The sequence below is a fragment of the Wickerhamomyces anomalus genome (genome assembly GCF_001661255.1).
Source record: "Wickerhamomyces anomalus NRRL Y-366-8 unplaced genomic scaffold WICANscaffold_7, whole genome shotgun sequence".
In the NCBI taxonomy this organism is placed as follows: domain Eukaryota; kingdom Fungi; phylum Ascomycota; class Saccharomycetes; order Phaffomycetales; family Wickerhamomycetaceae; genus Hansenula; species Hansenula anomala.
This window is the reverse complement of record NW_017567116.1, coordinates 866,755-887,938: the sequence shown is the minus strand read 5'-3', so window position 1 is coordinate 887,938 and position 21,184 is coordinate 866,755. Positions and strand designations below refer to the sequence as shown.

At 34.2% G+C, this 21,184-nt stretch overlaps 8 protein-coding genes and 1 non-coding gene across 9 annotated transcripts; 5 read left to right on the top strand and 4 right to left on the bottom strand.

The window, feature by feature from the left end:
* Positions 1–363: 363 nt before the first annotated feature.
* On the top strand, positions 364–1,500 carry WICANDRAFT_65585 (SIS domain-containing protein; the record flags this gene model as incomplete). Its single annotated transcript, XM_019183943.1, has 1 exon — positions 364–1,500. One exon carries the CDS (start codon positions 364–366, stop codon positions 1,498–1,500), a length of 1,137 nt encoding a protein of 378 aa, XP_019036536.1.
* Positions 1,501–1,911: 411 nt separating this feature from the next.
* Positions 1,912–1,984, bottom strand: WICANDRAFT_t134. Its single transcript has one exon. It is a non-coding gene; the product is annotated as a tRNA-Ala (tRNA).
* A 1,360-nt stretch (positions 1,985–3,344) lies between these two features.
* On the top strand, positions 3,345–4,097 carry WICANDRAFT_98034 (uncharacterized protein; the record flags this gene model as incomplete). The annotated part of the gene is made up of 2 exons (XM_019186622.1): positions 3,345–3,752; positions 3,987–4,097. A coding segment is annotated over one exon (159 nt), but the record flags the coding sequence as incomplete, so codon positions are not given.
* A 2,391-nt stretch (positions 4,098–6,488) lies between these two features.
* ESP1 (separase) lies at positions 6,489–7,886 on the bottom strand (the record flags this gene model as incomplete). The annotated part of the gene is made up of 1 exon (XM_019182412.1): positions 6,489–7,886. The coding sequence occupies one exon, from the start codon at positions 7,884–7,886 to the stop codon at positions 6,489–6,491; it is 1,398 nt and encodes a 465-aa protein (XP_019036534.1).
* A 3,665-nt stretch (positions 7,887–11,551) lies between these two features.
* On the bottom strand, positions 11,552–12,424 carry WICANDRAFT_65583 (urea carboxylase-associated family protein; the record flags this gene model as incomplete). Its single annotated transcript, XM_019183942.1, has 1 exon — positions 11,552–12,424. One exon carries the CDS (start codon positions 12,422–12,424, stop codon positions 11,552–11,554), a length of 873 nt encoding a protein of 290 aa, XP_019036533.1.
* Positions 12,425–12,802: 378 nt separating this feature from the next.
* On the bottom strand, positions 12,803–14,788 carry POX1 (acyl-CoA oxidase; the record flags this gene model as incomplete). Its single annotated transcript, XM_019182418.1, has 1 exon — positions 12,803–14,788. One exon carries the CDS (start codon positions 14,786–14,788, stop codon positions 12,803–12,805), a length of 1,986 nt encoding a protein of 661 aa, XP_019036532.1.
* A 955-nt stretch (positions 14,789–15,743) lies between these two features.
* WICANDRAFT_81538 (uncharacterized protein) lies at positions 15,744–17,225 on the top strand (the record flags this gene model as incomplete). Its single annotated transcript, XM_019185251.1, has 1 exon — positions 15,744–17,225. The coding sequence occupies one exon, from the start codon at positions 15,744–15,746 to the stop codon at positions 17,223–17,225; it is 1,482 nt and encodes a 493-aa protein (XP_019036531.1).
* A 162-nt stretch (positions 17,226–17,387) lies between these two features.
* Positions 17,388–18,237, top strand: WICANDRAFT_65580 (uncharacterized protein; the record flags this gene model as incomplete). Its single annotated transcript, XM_019183941.1, has 2 exons — positions 17,388–17,535; positions 17,591–18,237. The coding sequence occupies 2 exons, from the start codon at positions 17,388–17,390 to the stop codon at positions 18,235–18,237; spliced, it is 795 nt and encodes a 264-aa protein (XP_019036530.1).
* A 723-nt stretch (positions 18,238–18,960) lies between these two features.
* Positions 18,961–20,652, top strand: WICANDRAFT_35981 (uncharacterized protein; the record flags this gene model as incomplete). The annotated part of the gene is made up of 1 exon (XM_019182381.1): positions 18,961–20,652. One exon carries the CDS (start codon positions 18,961–18,963, stop codon positions 20,650–20,652), a length of 1,692 nt encoding a protein of 563 aa, XP_019036529.1.
* Between the last annotated feature and the right edge of the window lie 532 nt (positions 20,653–21,184).

The window sequence follows — 21,184 nt, the reverse complement described above, 5'->3', positions numbered from 1 at the left end:
AAAGCCCACGCATACGACAGAAACAATCGCAATCTAAACAACATCGAAACTTTGAGTTAACTAGTCGTTCGAGGAAGAGCCTGGAAACAAGCCATCTTCTTGCCTTTTACCCCTTTTCATCTCGTATTCAACTCTCTTTGCTTATCGTATTGAAAGCAGTGAAACCGTTGACATCAGTATCTGCCACACCTGAAAGGGCGATCCACAAGTGTTGAAAAATAATTTATAAGCTCGAGGCGTCCTTCCGTGTTCCATTACTTGCCAACACCCATCAACCACAACTTATAGAAGAGAATAAAACCTATTAGCTCTTGAAGCTCAGTACCCAAAATTACAGAAAATAAAGAATTTTTGCTTATCACAATGACCAAACAGCCAGCTATTCACCATGACTCACATGTTCAAAAATCACTAGAAACTTTTGGGTCAATCCTACAAAACCAAACTAGTGCCATTCATCATTTAGTAAACCAATATAAGCATTCACAATTCAGTCAGAATCAATTGAAGAAATCATTAAATATACTAAACACTGCCTTATTGAAAAATGGGAAAATTGTGATATCTGGTATCGGGAAATCTTATAAAATTGCTGCAAAGACTGTCGCCACAATGAACTCTTTAGGAATGCATTCAGCTTTATTACATCCTTCAGAAGCATTACATGGTGATCTTGGTATTTTGAGAAAAGAAAATAATGATTGTTTGATAATAATATCATCTTCAGGGAAATCTCCAGAAATATTACAATTACTACCTCACATCTCTTATGAAATACCCATCATCTTGTTAACAAATAAGAAGAACTCCATATTATCCTCACATCCTCAAGTTAAATCATTACTTTATGCTGAACTGCCTTCTCAATTAACAGAACAAAGCATTTACGGGTTAACTGCTCCAACAATTTCAACTACATTATGTCTAACTTTAGCAGATGCAGTTTCGATCGCATTGGCTGAACTTCATGTTGCTGATTTAAGTGAAAGGAAAAGAATATTTGGTGAAAGACACCCTGGTGGTGCAATTGGTGAAGCGTATGGAAACGTTTTATCTTCACATAATTCCTCAATGCTGAATACTCCAAGTTATAGTTCAAGCTCGTTAAGTTCTGGAACAGGTTCAAACTCAAATTTTTCTCCAGCTTTAAATCCAACTAATTCAATCAGCTCAGATGATGATGAACCGAAATTAGAAGATTTACCTAAAGTTGTTTTCGATATTGGTTATGAAAATGATGTTCAAGGTCAAGAATTAATTAGAGCTGCTAAAGAATCAAAAAATGTTGGCCAAATTTCTGGGTTTTTCAAATCTGAAGAGGAGATTTTACAAAGTATTGTGCTTTATGATTTCGTGGTATTCAGTCAATCGTTTGTTATTGCATCTGATCGTTTAAAAGAGGTTTATAAACTGGTTCATGAGCATCAATATGAGAATTCTACTGACAAATTTGAAGAATTGAAATGGAGAATCAAGGAGAACTTGTCTAGGTATTATTAAATCTACTGATCAATCCCGTGACTGTTGGTCAAACAAAGATGAAATATGAATATCAAGTAAGATCAAGCTTGTTCACCCAGGAATTTGACAAAATTGCCTAATCTTCTAAAGCATGTTTAAACCTCGGCCTGATATATCATCCAAGCTTTAGAGAGAAGGTGATCAGGTCGCGGACAACGTCATCACCACCTTTAAATAGACTACTTACTACTATTCAAGTTTTACATTTCTTAAGAATTTCAATTTTGAACATTTATGATGAAAAAACCAAAACATCAAAAAAAATCAAAAATATCAATATAAAACTATATACATATGATTCAAAAACAATCAGTCTTGTAGATATACCAAAAAAAAGAAGGAAAATAAAGGAATTAAAGCCAAATTTTGCCGGCAAAAAAATAAGAGTTCTGGACGAGACCGGAGTCGAACCGATGACCTTTTGCTTGCAAGGCAAACGCGCTACCAACTGCGCTACACGCCCTAGATACTGAAAAATTGGTGCTTATCTACATCATTTGATAAAGCATCTCAATTTCGGATATTACCGCCGCTTAAGTATTTTTGATTGATTCATAAGCTATATTCTTAACTTTGAGCACTCTTCTGTTCTATAGAGCTATACCAAGCCGCTCAAATTGTTTTTATTAATATGATACATTACATTGTTTTTCAGAAAAATTACAATTGAAAAAAACAAGCTGGAAACGTGCAAACCGCAAACCCATCTGAAGCATATTAAATGAACTATGTAGAATGGGGCTTTTAACACTACCTCTTTGAGAAACAAAATTGGCACTGAATCCTTCCAGCCTTTCCAGGCCATTCCACCACCTTTAGTGCACACACTTCTAATTATGAATTGCTCTATTGCAGCTTTTGATAATTTTGAAGGTTTCTGCCAAGTTTTACGTGTCATCTTCAGGTATCTCACAAAAAACCGAAAACATTCAAGGAAGAATAATAACGAAAATTACTAGACGACTATAGGGAATTTTTATATATACCTACTCTCAAGCTTCGGTAATTTTAAAAAAAATGACATTTTAGCACAAAAAAAGGTATAATATTAAAAGTTTGAATCCAAAAAAAATATTTTAATATTGAAGAGTACATCGTAATACTTAAATTTAAATCAAAAACTCCAATATAAAAACCAGTAATTTTTGAGATGGCCAATATCTAGCTCATTAGAATGAGAAATCTCCAAGGATATTTTTAGTATTAATAAATATTTAAGTCCAAAATCTTCAATTTACCCTTTGTTATTACATTAATACAATTTTGAAAAACGGTAGAGACACACATCGTGTCGATATTATGTGCTCAGTTCGACGCTGACACCTACCTACCTGTTAATTACAACCTCCATAAAGCTAAAAGAGCCATAGAAGTATGCAGAAAAAACTAAACAGCTACGTTGGAAGCTAAATTCAAAACTAGAATATGAAAGTATATAGACCGCGAGCTCAGATTATTATACAAATATTACTGCAATTTAAATAAATTCATTACCAAGACATTCTATGACCTCCAGTATTACCTTGACCATATGCACCATCACATTCCCCCTCTATATCACTTGAAATAAGCTCAAAATCTCAAAAACTCAACGTTTTATTCCAATGTCCAATCCTCACCATACTTAACAGAATTTAGTCACGTGAAAATGTGGCCGTAACGCCAAAATCCACTATACAAATCTCCAAATAAACAAATCTCAATAAAACCATCATAATCAATGATATCCACCCAGATAAACACACCAAGTAACATGAAAACCTACTCTACAATTAAATGGGTTCAAAAATACATGTATTTTGGCCTCAAAATACCTATATTAACCCAGTATTGTCCAGTAGTAATACCGCCAGTTCAAGCAACCAACAACACTAACAATAACAACCACTCAAAACAAACAGACACAACAACAACCAATGTAGAACCTAATCATTAACATCCAAAACAAACCACCATCTCAGCTAGCTGGTCATATTAAAGCTACGTAGCTTGTAATTATATCACTTTGTAGTCATGTATGCACGTCTGCACCTCACTAATTAGAAATATGCCACAAAAACAAAAACTGTTTCTCAAATCCACGATTTTGGGATTTTTGAAAAAAAAAATCAAAATGCAATCGAAAAATCGTTTTGGCAACTTTCCATGGCAATTGGTCTTTTGGGAAAATTTCTGTGTTTTTTTCAAAAAGTGCTGAATTGACCATTTTCCCATACAAATTTTTGATCCACCTGTATAAATATAACTTCGAATGATTTATTAAAAGAGTTCAATTATATAAAAAGGAGCCAAACTAGATTGTTATATAGATCTCATTTGAGGCACTAATGTGAGTCAATACTTCCTTTGATGACTGCATTAGGAATAAACAATGGAAGAATACTTTACCGAATGATTCATGATTGTACCATTGGATACCCAAATGGGAAGTAGACAATGGAGTATTTGGTATAGTAATACACCACCATACATACTGCAATAAACACAAAATCAACCAATACACCTTTAACATGTGCACCTGTTACCACACAAGTAGTTCTATAGTCCTATTCAATCCTCCAGCTTTTGTTTGGCCAATATGAGAGACATTGAGTTCTGTTGCAAATTGTAAAATGATGTGTGTAATTCTAATCCAAAAACTTCACTTTTTATCTTGAATTTTTCAAAAAAAATCGCGAATGGCGTGGCCTTACCGGTGAAATATGCATGTATGCTATCTGTAGATTTTAGGTCATTAAACAACATTAAACAAGAACTAGAAGGTGTAAATTGTATTAAAATGATCCCAGGAGTGCATAGAGAGCACATAGGAAGGCGCGAATTTAGTGCTTTTTTAGAAGCGGCCAAAATGATGTTAAAATGGTAGTCGTGAGAGCATTGGGATAAATGGGCTGGATGAATTTTGAAGTACATAATGAGTTTTCTTGGGAAATTATTCCTCAGTGTCTTTCTAAAATCGAAATATATTTCCTTGAAAGTAAAGGAAGTATCGTTTGTTTGGCTGTATCCTGTGCTTTTATTCTCCAATATAAACCGCCCAGTTTAAATATTGACTATATAACGCTTATAATGAAGCAAATGTTTGAGCGCCTGCTACTATGTGTCAAGTTATAGTATTACCAAATAAAGCATATATGTAATAGTGATCAATTATATTATATGTAACGAGTGAGGTCTTCGGTTTCTGTAGACTTCTGAGAGATTTGATCAATAACATGTCGTCGTGCTGTAATTGACAACACGATCGTGAGCTAGTTAATTAAGTATTAGTTATTGATCAATTCCAGAATTTCATCATGATTCCCTCCCCTTAAAAGCATATCTTTGTCTTTCTATTAAAATATTGTATACAGAGAAAGGTTGAGTTTTTAAAATTTGCAAAATCTTTTTTCGTGATAGCCCTGAAGCATTGAAATATGAGCTTTCAAGTGGTGTGAACGTATGAGCCAACTCTGTGGTATTCTAACAAGCAATGATTGTGCTCTATTGTGTTTTCCTGAGTTTTCTGGCTACCAAGGTATTTCACGATTTATAGTACCCAACACTTCGAAATACCAATATAGTCATTAGTTCTTTAGCATTTCCAATTCACCGAATCAAGACACCAGACACCACCAGTAGATGCTTCATTTATTGAAGCTAAATATGAACATTAAAACTTCCTTATCTACTGGACTTTCCCAAACCTCAGCGTATGTATTTCTAAAGAAATGACTGGGTGGTATTAGGTGTCGTTGGTTTCTCTTAGAAACATTGAGTCTGTAATTGCATTAATTCAAAACTGCTTTGGTTCATAAATAACCATTCAATTTTTGGAGCGCATACTATCTCCATATATAAAGTTAAAAGGATAAAATATAACCAACTAAATAATAAAGATCATCTTGGTTCTTGAAGTTGATTTGAGTAGCTTTTCGTAGACGTTGATGTAGAAGATGCTGAAATATGTTAAATTTTGACTTTTGACGTTTGTTTCGCGGCTGCATATTCTTAATCGGAGGTCGGAAGCACTAAAATGTCAAATTTAAACAGCGATAACAGGAGAATTATTGTAAAAGTAGTACCTAATAATTTATATCATTTATCCTGACATCTAACCGAATCGTTCCATGTAGGTCTAATGTTACAAAGATTGTTTTTCCGTTTCGGCTTTATTTTTTTTTTTTTTTTTAATGTATCTGATGTGTATTTATAAAATGCTAAAATAATGTACAAAATCACTCGGGACTCAGTCTATGACTGAGACTGATTTATAATAAAAGGTACTCGACGAATAATAAGATTATAGAATTACAATTATATATAGCCAATTATGAATAATTCATATTGACGTCGAACCGATTCGTTCCATGTAGGTCTCATGTTCGAAATAATTTTTTGCCCCTGCTTTTAAAATTTCTATAATAATATTTAGATATTAATATTGATCAGTATGTAATTAATAGCATAAATTATATCAGCAGTTAGCTGGTGGGATTGATCACTCGATAAGCCTAAATATATATTACTGGAACAGATGATGATTTGCTGGTTTCTCACTTGGTCGTCGACGTTGTCGGAGGGTCGACGCGGCGTCGATATTATTCAAGCATATAACTAGATTTATTATTTTAAGCTGAAAAGCTGCGCAATATTCCAACATAATAGAAGCCTACAATCCAAGCGGCTGGTGCGTAAATGCATTCCTCATCCAAGTTCATCATTAAATAATTATACGTTTATAAGTAATTAACGTCTAATTAAATCCTGGTCAGAACATCAGACGTGTTCATGAACTAATAATTTTGACCATGATTATATTAATCATCACATACGGCCTCCAGCAGTTAATGTAATATATTTATATATATTCACTTATAAATTAATGTCATTGCATTCTAGATTATATACATAAACTGGTTATCAATCCCCAAATTATAGGACATTTTGTTTGAATGTTATGAAGCTATACTAGTACAATATTGATATCACAACAATGATAAAGGGAGACCATAAATCACAGGCGCTGCTCCATTTAGAAATCTCAATTTACACTCATCCCTTGAAAGTCTGACAGCATCGCTAATATTCATAGACTTTTCAACCTGACTTGATGAAAGTCCCCATTTTTTCAAAAGGGAAAGGCTGAACTTATCAATATCTTTATCTGTAACATCCCACAAGTTTCCTAATATCATAGGACAGCCACCAACAAGGTATGAATAAACAGTTCCATATGGCTCAAGAAAATTGTTATCACGCAAGGCAGCAGAAGAGCAACCCAAAAGTAGTGATGGTGCAATTTTATCCATCTTCTTTAGCGTAGTTGACCTAATAAACTGTTCACCACCACCGTGTCCAATATAGACAAATAAATTGGAATCATGCACATACTTTGCAAATTCATCTTCAGAGGGTTTCTTACCAATCATTCCTTTCCAATTGTGGTTTTGACATAGGTCTTCAATTTGTTCTTCAAATCTTCCTTCAGTCTTTACTAAATCACCACTAGGATTCAATACGAAAGAACCATTTCTTTTATTGACAACCATTTTTTCATTTTCCCCTAAAAGGTTTAGCAGCATACTCAATGATGGCATTCTTGTTGTTGAGGATCCTCTCAAACTTGGAAGTGATTCCCATGGAATAGACTGACATTCTTTACCCACAATCAAAATGGTGTGTTTGTATTTAGGTGGTGCAGGGTTCATCATTAAATATTCCTTAATCAAAGCTTCCACTTCAACATATATGTTATCAATATCAATTTCATCATATGCATTTTCTTCACCATGAAACAAAAGAATGTCCAAAACAAAGTAGATCAAATCCTCTAATAGTTCAGTGCTAACCAACTCCGATGGATCACCTAGACTGAGGAAAAGCTCGATTATAAAATCATCAATTTGAATAGAATAGCTATTTTGGTTTCTTTGACTTCTTGAAGGAATATTTTGTCCTAATATTCCCAAAAACTTTTCTCTGAATTGTGACTTTTGCTCCAAGTCCACTTTATTCTGATTGAAAATACCCTTGAAACCTCCTATCCAACAGTATTCAATTTTGTCAAGAAATTCACATAGCTTAATATCGAGATCATAACGCTCTTGATGCCATTTTTGTCTATCTTCTAATGTGTTGATTGATGAAACCCTTACTTTGCTTGTTGTTTTATTGCTTTCTTCGATGATGGTTCTCAATTCCTTCATAGCGTCCTCAAATGAAAATGACTCTTCATCAATAGTACGACTTGAATGTCTGCTCAAGGGTAACCTCAATAAACTTGGTGCTTTCATACCTTTGTTAATCTTTGATATCAACAGATCACCATTAAATGAACAGACATCAACACTTATTACCAGCCAATCCTCTGGAATTTTCTCCATCAAGTTTGGATCAACCACAGATTGATCCAGAAGCGATATGTTAACACTACCAAGGACAAAATTAGGCAACAGGTCGACGGTTTTGGATGTTGCTTCAATCAACTTCTTCTCATTGACAAAAGGATTATTCTTCAAATATTCTCCCAAGTTAAACAGCTCGTCTAATAATTCATTGCTAAAAGTATTTGAAATACTTGACAATGTTAGCAATCCCAAAGCAAAAATTTTGTGAACCTCATCAACTTGATAATTAGCCATATAATTCAATTTTCCAAACAACTCCAAAATAAAATTTTTTGACTGTCTCAATTCTAAAATAGATTTCTTGATATTTCTCATGCTCTTGGTTTTACCTTTGACAGAGTATGAAGCCTCAGGTACCTCATGATCTTGAAAGGTTGATGGGATAGACATAGCAGAATCTTCCAATGTGGAGAAAACTGGATCAATTTCTAATGTTCTTTTAGCACTAGTGAATAGCCTTTTGCAATTGATGATATAGTTCATTGCATGCAAATAAGGATCCTTTGATTTGTTGATAGTTAAATCAATCAGTTCAGCATTAAAGTGATATTCATAATGTAGTCTCCAAAGATTAGATAGCATTTTACCTTCTTTCTCAACATATGATAAAAATGATCGAAGTTTTTGCCTCACTTCAACTTTGGAATCAAGATTCACATCATAAATCTTAGCCAGGTAATGATAGAACACAACTTTGTAGTTATCAACAGGGTTATCATCTTCAAATAAACCCAACATTTTGAAAATTTTATCAGATTTAGCTCTCAAGTCTGAAAGTTCTTGATACCTGGCAGTAACATAAAGGTAATAACAGATAAAGTAGTTGTTTTGAACATACAAAGGCTTGTGCTTCATAATAGATTCATTGAGCTTCGTGAACTCCTCAATATAAAAATCAGCATCTTTTGAAGCTCCAAGATGAATGAGGGTACTTATCAAATGTCTAAAGCTGGAGCAGAGAAATGAAAGTACTTGAAGATTTTCAGTATCCTTTTTAAGAATTGATCTGGATAATTGCGCACAAACCTTAGCAGATGCAATAGCAGCCATATGATTCCCGAAAAACTTAAAAAGTTTCGCACTCTGATAATGCAGCTTTGTCAGAAGTGATATGATATGCTTAAACTGTTTCTTTGGATAGGAATTCTTGTTTGCTGCACTGAGGAGATCTGGATTTTGTTCAATAACACGTTCAATATCTACCGCAGTTTGACTCAAAGCATTTTTGTCAGCCAATACCAAATGATATTTAAGCTTCAATACCAAAAATTCCAAACGCCGTATTTTTGCATCTGTTGGGCTCTCAAAATCATTTTCTGCTGTGTCAGGATCTAGAGCTTGCACATTCATAGACATGATATCCTTCATTGATATTATATTGTCTAGATTCTCAATTTTATACCATTCTTCAAACCCATTACTGTTTAGTGAGTTATATTTGGAAATACCACGTAGCAATTCATTGAGTGATTTTTGAAAGTTGATAAACTTCAAATAGTTAACCATTTGTTCAAGAAAGTGTAGCTCAAATAAGGTAGGCTCTTCTTTATTTATAATTAACCAGCTATTTTTGTATAAATGCAAGATCTTGGTGATGTTCAATGTTGATTTGGTCTTCATCTCTAATGTCAAATAGTATGCACTCTTAAGCAAAGTGCTGGAATGAACAGCTGGTTGACTTTGTGGATGCTGAGCATGAACATAAGGCACATCAGAATAATAAACCCCGCAAAACATCTGAAAAATAGGTTCCTCTATATCGAGTGATTGATAAAATGCTGACAACTGTTCATTTTGGGAGTACTTGGAGCAAATGGCAAAAGTAATTGCTCTATTTTCTTGACTTAAATTCAAAAATGAAGTTTGAGCGAATGGGAAGAATTGGAAAGTGTTCGAAAAAAATTCATCAAGTAAATCAAGCTTCTGCAAAAGATCTGTTTGAGTCAATCCATCCATGAAATCGTTATTCCAAACAAGGGTGAAAATTCTTTCAACGGGAAGGTTTTGTGAAATAACATATCTCAATGATTTTTCAAATTTAGTTGACAAGGCTTCAAGGGTATGCGTCTTTTGATAAAAATGTCGCTCAATCTTTAAACAGCACATCAAAAAGCTTTCAACATATGCTGGACTTTTCATCTTCAAAGCAAAATTGTAAAACAAATTTGAGACATTCTTCAGCCGTTTTGACTGATCATGTTTTATAAATAATTTTTGTAACACCATGAAAGCTGTCTGTAGAAATTCAGGAGATGAAATGAAATTGGTTGAGCTCATAACAAATTTATCCAAAACAGGAGAAGTAAGTTTATTGACATTATCAGTATATGTCAAATAATACAATATTATACTCTCAAGATCATCTGATGGAGACTTCATCGAGCTTAAAATGTATCCACCTAATTTTTCATGTAGCTCAGCAGTTGGTCTCCCAAAGGTATCAAGCTCTGACCTTACCAATGCAATATTGACTCGAGGCAGAGAAAGCAATTTTGCAAGATTGTTTGAAGAGCCAACATCTGGAATTATCAAGTTCCATTTCAACTCTGGAAAGACCCCTTCAGATTGGAAACCTTTAAAAAGCCTCACAGCTTCATCAAATATCTGATTATGTTCAGTTTCCAAATACTTAAATAAAAAAATGGGTATCAAACCAAAGTCATTCAATTCCATGATTTCTTTTTGTATAGTTGATGCAAAATTTTCCTCTGATAGGTTTGTGATAAAACTCTTGAAATTTAAACCAAATTGGTGAATATATTGTAAAAACTTTAAATTCAAACATTCTTTAAACTGTGTTGATGGTGAAAGTTTCACGAATGATAATAGTAACTTTACTATGGAGGTCTTTTGGTTAGAGGCCAAACCTTCAAGGAAACTTGAATCATTTTCAAAAAATTCCAGTATCTTGGGTAAATAGTTGAAATCACCTTGTTGGAATTGTTTGAACAACACTTGTAGAACCAAGAACTTTAAGGATGTTTGTGATTTCTCTAGCAATACCGCATCGATTGGATCTTTGTCATCAGGGGTTGCTTGCTGATGGGCAGCTTTAATTTCCCTTAATGCAATAAAATAACTATCATGTAACTCATCTTCTAGTTCTATCAATTTCAATATATAAAGTTGATGTTTTTTGAACACATCTTTCTTTCTATCCAGTATATTGAGTTTATAAAGTTGAGTAAATGCCGAGGACGCCAACCTCAAAAACGAAGAATTCAAAGATTTAACAGACTTGAAGTTCTTTAACACTATATCTATTGAGTTGAGACACAATTTATGGATTTCTTGAGGGCTATTTGTGATTATATTTGATCGTTTCTGTGGTGATATTGGCTTCAATTTTGCTGGTGAATTCAAGTTCACGTCTTTCAAAGGCAGACTGTTCAACTTTAGTGAAGCATAACTGGATATTATATAATCCAATTCATTGTCCATTAGTGGCTAAGTTAATTTTTTCTCTGATCTTGCAGACTATGCTCTTTCTGAATTTTGTAACAACCTGTTTACATTTTCGATCTCAAATGTTTGATTTTATTTCGGTTTCGGGGACACATCAAAACAAATCTAGACTTCCGAATTAAGAAATAAAAGGGTATCTACATATCCAAGAAAATAATACATAACATCATTTTAGATCAATCTTTTTGAAAAGTTGGGAATTTTAACCCATGTTGCCCTTTATAATTGGCAACTTCTGGGGATTTCCAATTTTTCAAAACTGCATCATCAGTGATTTTGTAAACTTCGATACCTAATGGTCTGCAACAATCAACCATATCGACTTTAGTATCTTCGTCACCTTCACCCCAATCCCAAGCACTTAAATCACCACCTGGACAAGCACTAATTGCACATAACAAATCCACTTCAGCAAAAAATTCAAAATAATCACCAGAAACAGCTGGACAAGTTTCCATATAATACCTACCTTCTTTATCTAAACCCGTAACCTGGAAAATGTTCAATACATCATGAACATCGTATTCAGTACCACCATATGGGATGATAGAACGATACAAGTTTGAATGACAATGAAAATCATTATCTTCACCACTCAAGACTTTGTCAACATATGGATCACATCTAGTTCCTAACAAATCATGGATTTTTTGAATGTTTAATCGATCTCTAATTGAATCACCAGTGATTGTTAATAATGGTCTTAAGTATGGTAGGTTTGACCATAATCTATCATATTTACCAACATGGGATCTTTGCAATTGTCTTGTTCTTGAAGCCCAAAATCTTTCTCTAAAATTATCAGCATTCCAACAGTTGAAATCACAAACTTGTGGGCCTTCCGGTGTAGTGATTCTAACAATTGAACCTGCTTTAACTTTCCATGCTTTACCTGATCTAATTGGGACTATTTCTTTATAAGTCAATTCACGAGCTTTTGTATTGGAAATTGAGTCATAGAATTCTTTATCAACGTCAAGGATTGAACCTTTTGTTGGAAGATAAGCTGGAGTTGGATTTTCAGAGTGTGGATACGCTGGTTTTGACATATTGAAGTTTAAATATTCAGTAGTTTAATATTTGAATTCTTAAGAAAGCGTTTCTAGGTGTTGATCTCTTCGACGGTTTCAAAATTTATACCCTTTCGATGTCGAATATGTTGTCGGAGTTGAAAAATTATGTCCTCCAGGACGGATTACGGGAATCGCATTCCGTCGAAAATTCCGCTGGAATTTCTGCAGAGCAGTCCATAAAGAGTCCATACAAAAGATACTATGAACTCATCCTTCAAATGTCATCGACTTGAGTACGTCTTGAGTACTACTCAACGATTTGATAAATAAGCAAAGTCATAAACTCATTCAAAATATGTATCATATATACTTAAAAAACATTCAAAATCATTTCACATAAAGCCAGTTAATGAATTATTCCCCAAGTTTTGATAATGTACTTTTCGATCTCGAGTTTGATAATAATTCATCTTTTGAAGCTCTTGTTAAAGTATCAGTTAAAATGCTTAGATATGGAGCTTTATCACCTTTACCATTGTTGTTAGTAACATCTGTGAAATAGTTGTTGTAGAAATCACCATTATAACCACCTAATGAAGAGTTGATAATCTCATCTGGATATTTGAAAGCATCAGTTAAACCAACTAAGTGTGGTCTCAAGTCTCCCAAGATTCTCTTGATTTCAGCTTGAATGTGAGTTAATCTTGATGAATCCAAAACATCAAATTGTAAGAATGAGCCAGCAAACTTATCAATGAAGTAATAAGAGTACAATTGGTAAATTGATTTCAAAACAGTCTTTTCTTCACCAGAGACATCACCAGATTGTAAACGGTTGTAAAAAGTTTCCAACAAGTAACGGTGGGAATGTGCCTTAGATAACAATAAACGTTCTTGTGAAACTGATTCCCAATCACCGTTATAAATTAATAAAGCATGTTGAGCAACTTTGATAATTAAAACTGACCAAATATCAATTAATGATTTCAAATCATCAGACTTCAAGTTCTTGTCAAATTTTTGAGTCAAGTACAAGAAATCAACACCCAACTTGGCACCTTTTTGACCAGCTTGATAGTATTTAATGATTGATCTACCAGCATTAATAGCTAAAACGTTATTATCACCTTCCCAAGTTTGTTGGACCGACCAGTCAACGAAACCACGACCAAGACCTGAATAGGCATGATAACCATGACCACCACATGCTTGTCTTGATTCATCAATCAATTGGGAAGTTAACCAAGTGTTTGAACTTTTCAAAGAAGCTGAACTGACGAAAAGATTCTTCAAATCGAAAATGGTCTTTTTGATATCTTTTCCAGCATACAATTCACCCAAGATTCTATTATAATCAGCAATAACTCTTTGCGATGCTGGACCTAAGAGATAAACCAAAGCTAAATAAGGAACTAAACGATATTGATGTAAAGAGTAGTTGATAATTTGATTTTCTTCTTGTGGAGTACCAAACTGTTGTCTACCAATGGCATATCTTAGGGAAATAGTAATAAATCTTGCACCTTGTCTAAAAGAATCCAAAACCATAGTAACACGACCTTGTAATAAAGCACTATAACTCAATTGTTCCAATGGTGTTAAATGGACAGTACCATCAGCATCAATCTTTGTGAATTTTTGCAACAAATATTCTCTTGGAATTTCAACGTTATGGAATTGAATCCAACCATTATCAATAGCTTCTCTACCCATCTTCGAACCAATATCACCAATGGAAACACCTGGTAAAAGATTGAAATTTTTATCTCTCAATTGAACAACAAAAGGTTTAACACCATAATCTTCCCCTTTTGAAATTAATCTAGCATAAACAACCGCATGGTTTGATGAATGAGCAGCACCACCAATCCACCATTTTGTCGCTTTTAAATCTGGGGTATTGATGGTAAAAGTTTGACGGTCTGGATTGTAAGTTGCTCTAGTTTGCATTTGGGCAACATTTGAACCATGTCCTAATTCAGTCATAGCAAAACAACCATAGATATCTCTCAATTTCAAGGTACCTCTTTCATATAACCAATATTTGATTTGGTCATCAGTACCGTTACCTTTAATTGCATTACCGAAAAGATGGATATTGATGGCCAATCTAGTTGCAACGGCCGGATCAGCAATTGATAATAAAACCATTCTTTCTTCAAATTCATCAAAGTCTTCATTGTCAATATAGGCGGATAATCTTTCAATTTTTCTAGCTGATAATTCTCTTTGTTGAGCTTTAGTTAGATCATAGAAATTTTTTGGGGTTGACAAGATTGGATCATTAACAATCTCTCTGAATAATTTTTCAGTTTTTTCATGGTTAGGATCTAAGAAGGCATTGATCTTGTCAATGTTGATTGAGGTCTGAGCTCTTTCCTTTTGAATGAAGTTTGACATCTTTGATCGTCTAAATTTTCTTTATGTTTGTGAAACAAGAAACCAGTTTTGAAAAAGTGGGTCTATGAATGGCATTTATATAATTGAAGTACGATGGCTGATCCCTTGAACTTGCCGAGTATCATAAAACACCACGTAAGTGTACAAAGGTACTACCCCAGAGTTCGGTCGTCTTTTCTGACTCTATTTCCCCTCTGAAATCAACGTGTAGGTAGGACAATGCTTCTGTCGTTAATTGGCAATGGTTTTTTTGTGACAGTGTCCTCGGCAGAGGTTCTCCACCGAAAAAACACTGACGCGAACTAAAAAACTTGACAGAGCTCAGTTTGCCAAATCAACTATTTGACTCAAGACGACGATAAGATCACACCATAATGAACGAGAGAGCCTACAATGAATAGCTGCTAGATAATGGGCTGATCTATTGGTAAATCTATGTACATTGTTAATGTAGTTAGGTACTCTTGCCCCAGGTTTCAAAGGTCATTAAAATAATTGGTGAAGTGTATAAAATCACACTTCCGTCGGCTTATTTATGTCACATTTTGAGTTTGGCGCAAAAAGAGAGAGTTCCACTTTAGGAAAGGGTTATGAAGCACTGCTATCTGTCATATCAAAGGTTCAGGAAGACTCTTGAAATTTGGCATCTTCATCAACTTGTCAACAAAAGATTAAGCAAAATGACAAACAGAAACCCTCGTGGTGGACCTACTCAATAAAATGATTACTTTATGCTGTCACTAGTATCACTTCCGCAAAATATTTCCCCGTATGGGGACTCTGGTGTTATCATATAACCATCTTTATAAAAGAAGCTAACCACAAGGGTTATAAGCTCAACTCAAAGACAAGATGTATAAATACCATAATTACACCAAATAAACCATGCCATAAAGTTGCGAAAGAGGTGCTTAACTCCAGCTTTATCATTTTTCCCTTGGGAAATTGAACAACTATGTCGCTCAAACTCGCAAACAGAGATCCGATTCCAATCACTTTACTTTCAGGATTTTTAGGGGCCGGAAAAACGACATTATTAGAGCATATCCTTACTTCAAATCATGGGTTAAAGATTGCAGTGGTGATAAATGATATGGCTTCGGTTAATATTGATGCTGAGTTGATCTCAAACCATAAAGTCACAACAGTGAAAGAACAGTTGATTCAATTACAAAATGGTTGTATTTGTTGCACATTAAGAGGTGATTTATTAGAAGAATTAGCTTCATTGGCAAAAGACAATCAGTTCCAGTATATTGTCATTGAAAGTTCTGGTGCTTCTGAACCTATGTTGATTGCTGAAACTTTTACTCATGAATACTCTGAAATGTTAAAACAGTTGTACACAGATTTACAAAAATCTCACGAAAATAATGAAATTGTTGGGAATGTGGTTAAATTAGGAGGTTTGAGTGCAATTGCTACTATTGATACTTGTGTTACTGTTGTTGATGCTTTTAATTTCATTTCAAATTTTGAAACTGTGGAATTTGCTAGAGATGCAAATGGGGACGTACCTGAAAAGACACTAAGTGATTTAATGGTTGATCAATTAGAATTTGCTAATGTCATCATTATAAATAAAGCCTCTGCGGTTAATGCTGAGACTCAATACAAAATCAGGGAGGTTATCAACAACTTGAACCCATCAGCAAGGATCATAAGTACAGATTATTGTCAAATTGATGTTTCTCAAATCTTGAACACCAAAATGTTTGATTTCCACCAAGCTATGCATTCTTCGGGATGGTTAAAATCTTTTGAAGAAGAAATTGAAAGAAGAAAAGCACCACCAATCAGACACGAAAGTGAACTAGAATATGGTTTGAACAATTTTGTTTATATCTCTAAAAGGCCGTTCCATCCCGTCAGGCTATACAATTTTTTGGTTGACAAATTCATCCTCATTGAAGATTCATTCATCCATGAAAATGATCCAAACTCAATAATTATAAAGAAGAGAAATTCAGTTTTTGGATCCGTTGTACGTTCAAAAGGTTTTTTCTGGTTAGCTACAAGATTTTTAATGAAAGGTGAATGGAGTTGTGCAGGTTCAATGTTAACTTTGAAAAATGGTAATCCTTGGTTTTCTATAATGGGACAATATGACGCTAAAGAGGATATTTACAACAATGGCGATCTAATCAGCAGATTATTTGCAGATAGAAGACAAGAGATTGTATTCATTGGGCTATTCATGAACAAGAATGCAATTATTCAAGAATTGGATAAATGTTTAGTCAATGATCGAGAATTGATGGCTATTGAGAAGATTGTGTTTGAAGCTTCAAGCTATATGGAAATTGAAAATAATTTACAATTGCTGTTTGAAGATCCATTTGAAGAATGGGGAATCCATTTTGGTTCAGGTCCTGTTGATGTTGAATACGAAGAAGATGAAGATTTAATGGATGAAGAGATGGATACCCAAACCTAGTCTGTTTTTAGTATATTTCATAGATTGTTTTTTTTTGTGTGTCTTTGTGGATCAAATCTGTATTAGATAGTACAATAAATCGACAAAAACATGCCATGTGGTAATCACCTCTTTGACCAAATAAACGATGCCAGATATTCTGACCTCTTTATTAAATTAGCTATGACTTTGCACAGACATTCCAATGCTCTTTTCCCCGAGGACGCTTTTGATGTTACCACTTCAGATCAAATTTTTGTGCAAGGTATTTCAATGTTTGGGTTCTTGCTAACTGTGGTTCTGTCGGTAAATGGGAAGCTCAAGAAGATTTGTATGAAGATACACAATACTACTATTCAATTTACCACGGACTAACAAGTAATCAGTTTATTCGTTATTTAAATGTTCACCACATCATTTATTCACTCAAACGACAATTTCAAATAATACTGCCCACGGAATTAATCAAATTTCACCACCAACTAGTGAAACTGAATGGGTATCCAAAACTAATGATCTTGGGTCTTACTATAGTGGAATCAAAGATTTAATACCATATCCTGCTTTGTTAGTGCCTTTTTTGGCTTATTATTTTAAGAAAAAGCATCTTTTTTCGTTTTTGAAAACATCAATCATCAACTTTGTTAGTAGAAATGTCGAGTATCTAGATGATTTGATGACTCCAGTTGAGCTAACAGACTTTGTGGATGATGTTGGCTCACTAGAAAGAGATAAGATTTTGACTGAATATGTTCATATTAGTGTTAAGAGTCCAGTAGAAGTTGGCAAACCTGTTCAAGAATCAACAAGTCCAGAGAACAGTTCCTCATCTTCCATCAATAATTATTCCATCCCAATCCATGCAACTGGTGCTTTCAATTCTCTTTCATTTAGGTTGAATAGGGAGATTAAGTCGTCACATCTGACTTTGCCTTACTCACTCTCAACGATTTTTCAAACACAAGATCAAGGTACAAAAAGTTCTATTGATGAGCAAAATGGACATCAAGAGTTAGTTAGTGCAATCATTTAGTTGACTCAAAAGGATGATAAATCAACACAGGAAGAAACACTATTTACAAGCTGTTCAGAGCAGTTAATTTGAATGGGATCAGTCTGTAGCCTACTTGGTCTCCACCATTAGTGAGAGCTTCTGTTCTCTTGGGCAATTGTAATTATCTGTAGAGAACCAAAAAAGCGTATATGCGAGCGACGAGTTTCCCTCCAAGTTCAATGGAGCTCTCAATCTCTAAGCAAAAAAGATTTATCTCTTTTTAATGGGCTATTGATTGACTCTCATTTTTCAGCCCTCAATTCTACAATATAAATACGCAGCCAACCACAAAGGTTGTGAAATAACATTGGGTTATGAAAAGAAAAGTACCTTATTCGTTATTCATGCTGCATTTGAGGCCTTGAGATGCAGTTTCAACCAATGAGGATAGCTGTTTAATAATATTACATATGATTTGCATCGTGGATTTTGGATTGTGTCAACAGAGATCCAAAATATAGAGTATAATAACTTCAACGGCCATGAACATATGAGGTTACACGACCGTTGTGGTAACAGGAATCCAAACAAGCCATAACTATTATGGTGTATTTTCTTTAAGTCGAACTATGATGAGTACTCCATAGCTTTTCCTTTTCTAAACCAGTCTTAATTCTGTATAAAATAGCTTGAATTTCCTAATTCATAGCTGACTGTTCAGAATTTCTTTGTATGTTCTAATCAATAAGCCACTGAAAAAAGATGACTTTATCAATCAAATCTCCAACAAAACCAATCCCAGTGACTCTTCTATCTGGGTTCTTAGGTGCAGGCAAAACAACATTATTAGAACACATATTAACATCATCTCATGGCCTGAAAATTGCACTTGTTATCAATGATATGTCTTCGTTGAACATTGATGCTGCATTAATTTCCAATCATAAAGTCACAAAGAAGGAAGAAAAATTGATTCAATTACAGAATGGTTGTATTTGTTGCACTCTTAGAGGTGACCTTTTGGAAGAATTGGTTTCTTTAGCTAAAAATGGAGAATTTCAATATATTATCATCGAAAGTACTGGTATTTCTGAACCTATGCAAGTTGCTGAAACTTTCACAACTGAGTTCACTGAATCTTTATTAGCACAAGACCCAAATGATCAAGCTGCCCAAGGTATTAATCCCGAGGAAGTAGAAGCTTTGAAAGAAATCATCAAAGTCGGTGGATTGAATAAGTTGGCTTCTTTGGATACCTGTGTAACTGTTGTTGATGCCGTTAATTTCATTGCAAGTTTTGAAACAACTGATTTCTTGGCTGACAGATTTGGCGATAATGGTCAAGGTGAAAGTGAAAGAACAATCACTGATTTAATGGTTGATCAAATTGAATTTTCTGATGTGATCATATTAAATAAAATTGATTCAGTTGGTAAGAAAACCCTTGAGAAAATTGTGAAGATTTTAAAAAATCTAAATCCTGTTGCCAAAATTATTCCGACTAATTATTGTAAAGTGGATTTGAAAGAAATTATCAATACTGGTAAATATGATTTTGATAAAGCATCCAGTTCTGCAGGTTGGTTGCAAAGCATTCAAGAAATGGCTATCAGAGATGGGAAATATGGTGCTGATATGTCTAGTAGAATGGCCCCAAAACCTGAGACTGAAGAATATGGTGTCAACAATTTTGTTTATTCTGCAAGAAGACCGTTTCATCCTAAGAGATTGTATGAAGCCATTAGGGATAAATTTCTTGTCATTGAACAAAATGCTTATATTGATGATGAGGAAGAACAACAACAAGAAGATGAAGATGACCAGGATGACGAGCAAGACGAGGAGTCAGAAGATGAATCAAAAGAAGGTGACGATGAACAAGAGGATGATGATGATGAGCAAGATGACTTTTCACAGGAACAAATCATTAACAATAAAAAGAATTCACCATTCGGTCCATTATTACGCTCCAAAGGTTTCATTTGGTTAGCATCAAGATATATCATTAGAGGAGAATGGAGTTCAGCAGGTGCAATGCTCACACTCAAAGGTGGAATTCCGTGGTTTGCCATAACTGGTGAAGAATACTGGCCTGAAGATCCAATGGCTGTTGCTTTGATCAAGAAAGATTTTGAAGGTAAATTTGATGATAGACGTCAGGAGTTAGTTTTCATTGGACTATCAATTGACAAGGTGAAAGTGACTGAAGCATTGGACGCTTGTTTGCTAAATGATGAAGAATGGAAAGATTATAATGAAATAGTTGACTCAAAGAAGAATATAGTTGATATCGAAAAAACATTGCAAAATGAATATGAAGATGGATTTGAAGATTGGATCAAATTTGATAATGAGGTAACAGAAAGCCCAGATGCTAAGCTAGAGCGCTATAACAAGAAAAAGCATGCCAACCATGACCATTCTGGTAAGGAAGACTCAGTGAAAGTTCATTAGATGTATATAGATTTTTTTTAATTGAATGTACAGAGTTAAATGTCAACTTGCCCAAAAGTAGTGTTTTTTTCGTTTCGTGTCAGGTATTACATAACCAGAATAACCAATTATGCACAATTCATCAATACTCAACATTTCACATCAACTATAAGAAGAATCAAGAATCCACTAATTGTAACATTATATGTATATTAATAGAACATCGGAATTACCTTATATACACACAGTAGAGGATATTCTGTCAGGTTAAAACCACGAATAAAATAAAACAAGTGATCATTAAATCAACATCAACTAGAAACAATGGCTGTCACAAGAAACTCCAATAGAAGAAACACCTCTTCAACCTCTTCAACCTCTTCAACCTCTTCAACAACTAGAGTAACCAAAACCAGAAAACCAGCCAGAAAAACCAAGGCTAATCCTCGTGTTACAGCAATTGAAAACAATATTTCTGCATCACATGCTGCATCAACATCTGAAAACACACCAAACTCAACCACTTCAGAAGAAAATTTTTCAACAAATGGTG